General features: G+C 43.7%; 1 protein-coding gene across 1 annotated transcript in view; it reads right to left on the bottom strand.

Moving 5' to 3' along the window:
- The window catches only part of csmd1a (CUB and Sushi multiple domains 1a), a gene marked incomplete at both ends in the record, with an annotated part of 36,962 nt that overhangs the window by 803 nt on the left and 24,730 nt on the right, over positions 1–11,429 (bottom strand). Inside the window, 3 exons of the mRNA XM_084475890.1 lie at positions 399–511; positions 735–838; positions 10,211–10,332. Coding sequence (XP_084332016.1) covers positions 399–511; positions 735–838; positions 10,211–10,332 — 339 coding nt within the window. The remainder of the gene's footprint in view (positions 1–398; positions 512–734; positions 839–10,210; positions 10,333–11,429) is intronic.

The raw sequence follows: 11,429 nt of genomic DNA, 5'->3' as shown, positions 1-11,429 counted from the left end.
CACTTTATCCTCCCCTTCATTTCAATAATCATTGTTTTATCCTTTTAGCTTGTCTCCCTGTCTCCCATTTTATTTTTTTATTTCCCTGAATTCTCTCTCTCTCTCTCTCTCTCTCTCTTTCTCTCTCTCTCTCTCTCTCTCTCCTCCCTCTCTCTTTCTCCCTCCTCTCTCTCTCTCTCTCTCTCTCTCTCTTTCTCTCTCTCTCTCTCTCCATATGTGTCTGACACATTAATGTATAATCAGATAACCCAATCACCTGATTAAGTCCTAATTCTTTTTTTATATCCCATTTGGGTGTGTGTGTGTGTGTGTGTGTGTGTGTGGATGTGTGCGCGCGGTTGCGTATGTGCATGCCGGCACGTGCACGTCCACACACACAAAATACTAAATGGCATTACCTTCATAGACAGCCTTGAATCCCTGTGATCCGATGGTGTCATCCGACTGAAGATGTAGCCACATCTGATTGGACAGGCTGACGATGAGGTCAGGCACACTGGAGCCCGTCAGTCTAGACATAGGGGGGACAGCGCCGTAGGTGTTAAGAGGCTGATGAAGACAAAGACGACGATGGTGAGGGTAGAGATGAGGGAGAGGATGGCTGTGAGGAGGATGTTGAAGGTGATGAGCATTAAGACGGCGGCGAGGGTGAATAGGATGGGGCTGTGAGGAGGAAGATGCCGAATACGACGATTGCACACGATTATGATGCCGGTGACGACGATTCTACTTACACGTACAGCACCCTCCGTGTATCCCCGATCTTCCCTCCGTCCCCAACGGTCAGTGTGTCGTAGCCTCTCTCCAGGTCAAATTCCTCAAAGGCCAGCTTTATCACCTGCAGACACAGTCACAAAGGGATACCTCAACTCAGGACCCACATGGACACATATACGTGAGCATTGGTTGATGGTGCAGTGTGTAGGATTCAGTGGCATCTATCTGTGAAGTTGTAGTTGGCAAACCACTGAATTCCCATCCCTCACCGTTCCTATTTTTCAAAGACATAGGAGGAGCCACAATGGCCTTTAACCCCTGTCCTCTGTAGAGCTGTTTGTCTGTTCTGGGCTACTGTAGAAACATGGCAATGCAACATGACGGGCCTATGTGGAAGCAATCTCTCTCTCAGAAGACCGCTCTCTATGTAGATGTAAATTGCTCATTCTGAAGAAACAAACGCACAGCGGTTATTATAATCATGGGATTTAACACTCATTATAACATATAATGAATATTAGATTCCATTTCTGCCATGTCCGTTCCACTACATGCCACTCAATTCTACAAACTGCACCTTTAAGAAGATGCAAATACTTATTATTATACTATAGTATACTGCCGTACATTTATTCAGGTTTATTTTTTGTTTAACCTAAGGGTTAAACAATTAGTGATCACTTTGTGGAAATGCGCTGGAGTAATTGCTGAAAAGACCATTATCAACGAAACAGAGTTGAAACAAACACACTCATACACACACACACACACACACACACACACACACACACACACACACACACACACGTACACACAAGGCCTGTAGGTGATGAATCATGCTGCCATCTATCCAGTGGAAACTGCTTTTCTCACTCAAAACCTTCAAGACACATGGATCCATGCCTCCGATAAATCCCATGAAGCTTCTGTCTCACACCCTGAGGAAACACAGGCCCTGGCTGACAAAGCCCGAGATCTGGAAATCCATTATATCCCATCGAACTGTTGAACACAATGGGATTTGAATATCACACAGAAGGACAGCGTATTCTGACACGGACGCATGGAGCGATCCCACACTTCTTGGATAATTAAGAATTGATCATGTCTCATTGCTGTGAGACACTCTGTTCCCCGCAATGTGTAGTGGAGGGAATGTCTCCACATGGAGAAACCATCATAAGAATGGAAAGGGACGTATTGTCATCTCTGAGGGTGTTTGAGAAGCTATAAGAATATTGCTAGAGCTTCTATACATCTATAGACAAATACATATATCAATGAGGCTGTCTGAAAGGCTCATATTTCATGTACTTTTTTCGGTATTATTTAGACTTATATTTGTCTGTTGGCAAATATTTGTCTGTTGGCAGGCGAAGTCTATTTTAGTTTCAAGACATGTCATGGTCTTACCGCCGCAGGGTACTTGCCCGGGTATGTCCGAAGTGACGGAGAGATGAGCATCAACAACGTCAACAACATCTGAGATGCAACATTTATTGAAGTGTTCTCGAGAACAGATAACTGAAAACAGCCAACAGATAAACAATGAATTCATCTCCCTTTGAATGACCCTTGACTTGTTAAAGGATTTGTATAGAAAACTAACAAATTATTAAATTCATAGCTATACGTACACACTCATAATTACAATATGACATCCACATTCTTTCTCTGCAACGCATTCTTTGTTATGCAAACGATTGGGATTGTTGTGGTCTTGTGAAAGTCTTGTTTCAGTACGAAGTAAGCTTAATAATTACACAACTATGGTTTGGAGTGTTCATGCCCCTGAGCATTTCAAGCAGTGAAAGCTTTTTAATATGCTCCAGTATTGTTTTACACCCAGACTGGCATGGGGAGGCCTTCACTAACAATCTAGATTAAGGCGAGATGTGCTGTTGTACATCCATTTAGCTTTCATCCAAATGGTTTTTAACAACAAAATAAATCACCAAAAACACAACTCTCTAACACGAAGACGCGACACGTGGAATCCCCCACCCCCCCGACACACACGCACACATACACTCACACACACACACACACACACACACACACACACACACACACACACACACACACACACACACACACACAGCAGGTTTGTTCCTCACAATGCTGTGCTTATTTCTCAAGGGTCTGTCTTCCACTCTGAAACAGCCATTGGAGAGAGCTGTTTTGGAGGCCGGCTGAACTTTATGGCGCGCCATAAACATCATCGACACTTTGATGCCATCCAAAGCCGCTACAAGGCATTTCATTCAGCAAAGTCTTTAAAAAGAGAAATTCACAGAAGGTTATGCTCCGCTCTGTACATCTGTCAATCCGTCAGTGTCAACGATCGAGGCACGCCGCCAACAGGGAACCACTGGTTGTAGAAGGATTTCTTTCATTTTTAAGTCTTCTCTTTTCCAAATGCAATAGTAATGGAGTTCAGTTTTAAAGATGCACATAGACGTAGATAAATGAAGAAAGTGTGTTTCCATTTTATTTCCACATGGGCATCCGTGTGGTACCGTGCCAGTCTTCAACGCTCTTCAAGGTGAGGTGTGGTTTGAGTGATCCGAGGGTGAAGGTTAGAATGCCCACTCAATAAGCCCATTGACACACACACACACACACACACACACACACACACACACACACACACAAACACACACACAGGCCCGCCAATGCACACGCAGACACACACACACACACACACACACCATAATCATAATAATATGAGGGATTGAGGGGTGGAACCAGTATTTCAGAGTTGCAAATACAACTTTGCCAGAACCGACCCTCCTTCCTGTGTGCACACATGCTGTATAATTGCAAACGCTTAGAGAAATGATTGAATGGAATAGCTAAATCGATGAATTATCAATTCACATAATGAAGTTGTAATGGAAACAAGTCTGTGACAGTTCTGCGCGCTACATCCCAATTCCTTAATATCGACGCAATATCCCTTAATATTTATATTGCAAGTTTGAACAAACCGCACTTTGTCGTGCCACCAGTATTATTGACACAAGACCGTGACAGCTCCCGACGGAGTTTGTTCACATCAGAAATTGGCCGACATAATGAGCAGAGGGAGTGATAGCGATGTGTATATACAATGTATGCATTCTCCTCCAACCTCTAGCCTAATATATCACCATGACAGCAGTTGAAGGGGCTTTATGTTGGCTGTCATAGGCCCGCTAATGGACTCATACTTTAAATGAGTCCTGCAAAAAAATGATTATGCTGAAGTTGAAGCCATGTAAGGAACTGCCCCCTTGTCCCGAACTACTAAAACGACACAAAATCTGTCTTGTAAGTAAGAGACTATTATTTATTTTATAACATATCTTTTTTTCGAGCCACTAGTAAGCTGCGGCATTGGCAAGCTGAGGGACCATTTTCCAATAGATTACGTTCAACCAGTCAGCCATGTGAACTTAAATAGAATGCACTGAGATGGCTTGAAAACAGTCCACACCATTACACCTTTGTGCAAAGGTAAAGGACTTTGCTAAATCTAATCCATTACAGGAAACTATTATAAATGATGTTTCACTGATTGGAGGGTAATCAATATTAACCCCAACTAACCTTACCGAATTTGATTAGGGTACCGGTTGCAAGTGACACATTCCTATTTCCTTATCCTGTTGTAAGGAAATAGGAATCTCTGGGGCTTTGCGTTGTCACTCTAATAACAATTTCAGAAGCACTTTTGCAGGTCAGTGCAGCTCAGCAGAGCCATATAAACATATATTTATGCACTGAATCCCATAGCGATAGCAAATGTTTCTGTCAGGGCTGTATGACAAAGGGCACGGCTACAAAATATCTACGCAATAAAAAGTATTCTTTCCCCGCACTGTTGATATAATGCAGTCTGTTAAATAACTTGGATTTATTTTTTTTTCTTTTACAATTCCATTATATTCTTCACAATTGCTTTGATACCTAGAATAACTAAAACATGTCAAATGTTTTTTGTTAATGTATGCTGTGGTGGGAAAGGTCTAAACTGTTGTCGGTGTGGTGCTCAGTGTTGTGATGTGAAGACGTCAAGACGTTGAAATCGTAGTTAAAGGCTTACCACTGCCTCTCTCTCTCTCTCTCTTCCTCTCTCTCCCCCTCTCTCCCTTTCTCCCTCCCTATCTCTCTCTCTCTCTCTCTCTCTCTCTCTCTCTCTCTCTCTCTCTCTCTCTCTCTCTCTCTCTCTCTCTCTCTCTGTCTCTCTCTCTCTCTTTCTCTCTCCCCCCTACTGCGATCATAATTGAAGGTGAAATCCAACCTCTTATCATCTTTTTCTGTTAATCCCTCCTTTATTTTAGCGCCCCTCCGTCCCCCACCACCTCTATCTCCCACTCCCTCGCACTCCCCCCTACCCCCTGTATTGTATTTTCCCATTTGTTGCTGCAGTGACAACTAAATTTCCCAATGGGATAAATAAAGTAGCTATAAATCTGTCTGTCGCCAAAGCTCACAGTAGCAAGACTTGGCTCCAAGACGGGGGCATAGCAACGACCCAGATGGGTCGCTTGTGTGTGTGTGTGTGTGTGTGTGTGTGTGTGCATGTGTGTGTGTGTGGGGAGAGGGGTTGGGGGAGGGGCGGTGACTAGTTTACACAAGCTAGCAAGCGGCTGCTCCTGGCTAAAACGACTCCCCTGCGGACGCATTACGGCCCCCCCTCATAGTCACCTTGCAGCGGCTGTTGACCTGTTGTAGAGTTTTGGGGATAATGGCATGGGAATACCGTCGTGGTTTTCCGACGAAGCGGTTCCTTAAGAGAGGGTCTCCGAGCCGTGAATGATCGATAAGAAGGGACAGTGGGTTCAACCGTGTGGTGTGAAACACGCAGGAAACACACATGGTTGTGTGTTTCCTTTGTGTGAAGCGTTGCAATCACTGCTCTGTTCTATTCACTGATGGGAATTGTGTGTGAAAAAGATGAATAATGTGAAATCTGACAGGCAGCGATGGGCCAAATGATTCCAAGCACACGCACGCACACACAAATAAACACACACACACAAGTGTGCACACACACACAGACACACAGACACGCACACACACACACACATACACACGGGCGTGTGTTAACACCCACACACACAAACCCTAAATAACAGAGATCCAATAATAAGATACATGGGAAGAGTGAAGAACTAATATCTCCTCGTGTGCCGAGATAGGCGGTGGGGAGCAACAATACGATACATCACGGAGAGAATCGGTGTACAGACGAAGCCAGGCCGTTATTTAGCCCTGCCAGCATCCACAGACACCACAGCCAGCAGCGCCGTATTAAGACAGTGATCTAATTAACCTAGCTACAGAGAGACTCTGCACCAGCCCAACCGCTAATTGTTATTTAATCTGTGTTTTACTCATGCATGTCTGTTTCTGCTATGAAGCCGAAGTGGCTTTTTATGTATATTGGATCATTTTCAGCGTTTCAGTAATGGAACATCTAATTGCCGGATTGTATATTAATCACATCAGTCCAAGTTAGCCCACAAAAACTTCCAAGAACCTTTTTTTTTTCTTTTTTTCATTTTAATGGGTCATGTGCATGTTGGTAATCGGAACACAAGGGTGCAAAGGGGATCTTGGACCACCAAACAGCGCTTGTCAGCACGCCTTGATTGTAATGTACGCCTCCTAATTCAGCCAATTAGCATTCCGCAGCCACCACCAACACCAACACCACCACCACCACCACCACCACCACCACCACCACCATCACCACCCTCAGGGTTCAGCAGTTGATGCAGAAGCCGGGGCTGGCTGCTCACTGATGTGCTGGGGATTACAGAGTGGGAGGCCCGGGGTAGCAGGGGAGGAGAAGCATAGGGCCCCCCCCATGGTGCTGCGAGTGGAATCTCCCTGGGTGCTAACGCCGTATGATAATGCACTGACTCTCAGGTATTAGGCTGTCAGTATGAACAGCATCACGATCAATAAGGCGACAGCGGTTGCTCTGGACGAGGCATTAAGGCTTGTTTTTAAAGATGTTAAGCCAGGCCTTGATGAGGCTTCTGCTGAACAGCAGCCTAGAATCAGAAAGAAGGACGTGGGATCTGATAGGGTCTTATCGAATGTGTCCTGCGGGCATTAAACGGATGGGGAGGGGGGGGATCAGTCATAAAATAGGCTAATATCTAATATTATAATAATGCCTACGCACACGTATAGGCACAGGCACACAGGCAATGACACCGATACAGACACATGTAGACACGTACACACCCACTCACACAAACTAATATGCATTCTCCAGGCAAAAGACAGCAATCATTAAAGACCTAATGGGTGTGTGACGATGCGTTTCAGGTTGTATGTAAGGGATCATTCAGACGTGGTTTAGACTTAAACAAAAGAATTATCAGCCTGACACCGATGGGCAAAATCATCACACATGCACGCACACACACACAGACACACACACACACAGACACACACACACACACACACACACACACACACACACAAGCACACACACACACCCATACAGGCAGACACATAGCCACTTTAACCTGTCTGATAGTGAGTGCACATTTGCCTTTAGTGAGACCTTTAAAGGAATTTTTATTTCACTTTGGATCCACCTACTTCTAGTGACTTTTTGTTTCACTCCATAAAAAACATTTTCCCTCAGCCAGGTTGGCAGTTAGCAATTAACTTGACAGATAGAAAACTCAAAGTCAACATCCCTGTAGTCACAAACAAGGCAAGGACGCACAATATGCACACACACACACACACACACACACACACACACACACACACACACACACACACACACACACACACACACACACACACACATAGCATCATAAAGCCAGGCTGTCAGGCCTGGTGCTATCTATATTGATTTTGCTGTTCTTTTATTCACAGCAAAACCAATACCATTCTGATGGCTAATTAAACACATTTGATGTACACAAACAAAAAGCCAGACTACAACAACAAACTTCTTCCTTTCTTTTTTTTGTTGTGTGAATGAAAGCATTAGGTAAGCGAGACAAGACGAGGTATATGGATGGAAAGCTATTCTTCTTTATAACTCAGTAGTACCTATGTAGTTATTTGACGTTACTCTTTATTTTTCCCGGACTCGTAGCATTTGTTATCCAGCGTGTCTCTCTCCAGCTGGGCGCAGCCTGTGTTCGTTGGCTGTTTGACTCAGTGCCTCGTTATGGACTGATTGTTTAATTAACACCACATGCCTCTTTCTCTCTGTATGCACGGATTAAATCAAGATTACAGAGCCATGTTGAAGATCATGACACACACACACACACACACACACACACATGTGTGTGTATGTCTGTGAGTGCAGATGCATCACACACACACTCACACACACACACACACACACACACACACATATGTGTGAGTGTGTGTGTGTGTGTGTGTGTGTATGTGTGTATGCGTGTGTGATGTGTGTGTGTCAAGTGACATGTGACATGCGCTACATCAGAGAGGCATTGTGCAGAGCACAGCCTGCTGTGGACACAGCCCACTGTAACAACATGAAACAGTGTTATCTTAGTGTCACAAACTGTTTGTATGCTAATGTCCTCAGGACGCCGACATTGGGGAATCGAACCCACAACCTTTTCTTGCCGGACGTTGAACAACCTAGCAGCCACATTATCCTGGCCTGTATTAGCATATCAAAACTACACAGGAGGATTCATTCAAAAACAGAGGTTGTTTTTATCCTCATTATGTATGGGCCGGATCCAACATTTCTTCCTCTAAAAAATCGATGCCACTTTTTTTTTTTTACATATTGATTTCTAAAAAAAAAAAACAGATTCTACTCTACGCCATTCTATTGTATTCTATTCTACACTATTGTCTCCCCCCCCCCCCCCCCCACTGTGTCTGTGTTTTATCACATATCACCCTCCTACACCCACTCTGTCTATGTAGATAGTGACATTCAGCAAATGCCAGCAGCTGTACTGAGCTGATAATCTGTCACAATGTAGCGCAGTCTTAAAACCCTCTCCAAACTCAAGTATTTCCAAACACACAAGCACATACACATGCTAAGATAGGGAGGGAGACAGAGAGTGAGAAGGAGAAAGGGTGGAAGAGATAGAGGGGGAGAGGGGGAGAGCGGGGAAAAGAGAGAGGGTGAGAGAGGGGAAGAGAAAGAAAGAGAGAGAAATGGAGAGAATCACAGTGGAAAATAAATGGTTGTTGTGTGGTCAGTCTATTTCATTCCACTCTGAATCTAATGTGGTAATTTCAGTATTATTTATATTATTAGCATTATTATTATGAGCCATTTCTTCCTGTACAACGGGACATCACATCGCAATGGCCGCCTCCATTCGGAAAGCATAGGAGCATTTGAATGCTAGTTATTATGTTGGTTGTTTTTCGGTCATTGTTTAGTAATTAATTTTAGAATGATTTGTCATTACGGAGAAACATTGTGTTTGAAACGGCCACAGCTTTTCTCATGCAAATCAAAGCCTAGGTTACGTGTGGATTTAGGATTTTACGTTACCACAACTGTCTTGGGTCCTTTCAAAATGGTTGAGTATTGGCAACAAAAAATCCCATGAGGCATTGGTATGAACAAGCCTTAAAAGGAGAGGGAGGACGGTGACCTGTTGTGACACCATGAGCATTTTTGCCACGTCACGATTTGGTGAGAGGTGCACCAGGACAGCTGCCGGAGAACAGCAACATTAGCATAGCTTGTGCGGCAGCCTCATACATTATTCATGACAACTAGACAACAATGACTAAACTACAAAGTTTCCTTGACAAAAATAAGGAAGGGAAAAAAAAATATGGCCATTGATGATCACACAAGGTCTGAGAATCTCAATCAATATTTTGAAGAAAATGTACGTGCTAGGATTGCTCTGATGGGGCCCTTAAAGGGGTGTTTTATGTGAGCTTTTTTTTTTTTTACCCTCATCTGTTGTTATTTTTTTAAGTTCTAAAACCTTGCTTTCTAACTTCTAATGAGGTAAAATGAGATGGAAATAATTGCTATCTCCTCTGTCTTCCCGCAAACTCTGTCAAAGAAAGGGGTAACAAGCAGTTCTAATGGGTTGCTGCTGACTCCTTGCAGCAAAGACGTTGTACCTGCAATAAGTCCTATTATCTGATTATCAGTGCCGGTGCCTTGAGGAGCATATCTGCGTCAATTTACGTGATGAATTTCGGGATGGTCCTTCAATAGCTTTTTCACCAAAGAAACAGCTTGTCTAACTTAAAAAGAAATCAGTAAATGTTTGTCACTGATCATATCCTCCACACGACCACATCTATGCAAGAGACATCGATATTATTGATTGAATAAATCATACAATAACAGCATTTTGTAATCTGTACGGCTATAGCCAACAGACATTAGGAGAAGGGTCTTGTGTATTCACAACTCGGCCATTCATGAATACAACATGAACAACCCACAGACGAAGAAAAAAGAAGTCGGAGCAATACAGAAGAAATAAGATAAACTCACCTTGCCCGTATCTAGGGTGGTAATGACCCAAACACAGTGTGCGTTGTTCTCATATTGAACCGGATAGTTGGGCGATGTTATGACTCCTCTGGGCCCCCGTAGGTTACTCCCACAGGTCCGAGCTGCGGGGAAAAAAGCAAGATTGATGGCCTCATCATTTCCCCTGCACATTAGCAATGGAAAAAACAAGGCAGAATAAGTCATACAATTAATAGTAAACACAGACATTCACAAATAAACTAAGAACACACATATGGCCGTGCACACACACACACACACACACACACACACACACACACACACGCACCGCACACACGCACCATACATGCGCACCACACACAAGCATGCACACACACACAAACACACACACACACACAGATGTTGGCTTGGCATGTTCTGGTGAGGGTAGACATGGATTATGTATGAAACACCTGTTTGATTGTGAATATGTCTGCTGGTTGAGTAAATTATGTTGTAGCCCAAGGCAGAATATATGATCAAATACATGGTAACTAAAAATATCATATGGATATATATCAATTTTGGTGTAACTCCGTCCAACTTGGGGGAACTCCAAAACTGCTAAGGCACTTTCTGGTTGGTCACTTCCTACTTGGGGGTTAGTGCACCCTGAGTATGGTCTTCAAGCCATAGAGGTGTGTCCAGTGTCCAGTATTTGCAGTACTCTGGAAATAATATATGTGTTTTATTCATTATTGCTGTGCTAGTCATGACGCCAAACTACATAAGACAACAAAGTGCCAATGTTTTTGGTTGCTAAATGGGGTAATTGGTGTACTGTAATCAAATGCAGTAATAACAAGTAATAATTGGTTTCATTAACATAGAGCTTTTCAAGGTGAGGTGTGTGTGTGTGTGTGTGTGTGTGTGTGTGTGTGTGTGTGTGTGTGTGTGTGCGCGCATTCGTGTTGTGGGTGGAAGGGGATATCACACCTCATCCACTTCCAGTATATAGCACCCACCTGGGTTTAAATCTAATATGCAACCGATGCAAAAATTGAGCAGACAGTGCAACAATAATGCTATGATCACTCATAGAAAATCTGCTGTTCATATCATCCACGCCGACATGCTACCAAAAGGGCCCTCTCAAGATGGCAGACACCACAGCGATAGCAAACTGTAAGCAGCCTGGTGACCCACGGGACCTGGACACCAGGCTCAGCCCAAGGTGGCAAGGCCGTGCTGTCTCGTAGGC

Source organism: Micromesistius poutassou (genome assembly GCF_964030765.1).
Source record: "Micromesistius poutassou genome assembly, chromosome: 12".
Lineage (NCBI taxonomy): Eukaryota > Metazoa > Chordata > Actinopteri > Gadiformes > Gadidae > Micromesistius > Micromesistius poutassou.
This window is presented reverse-complemented; position numbering and strand designations above follow the sequence as displayed.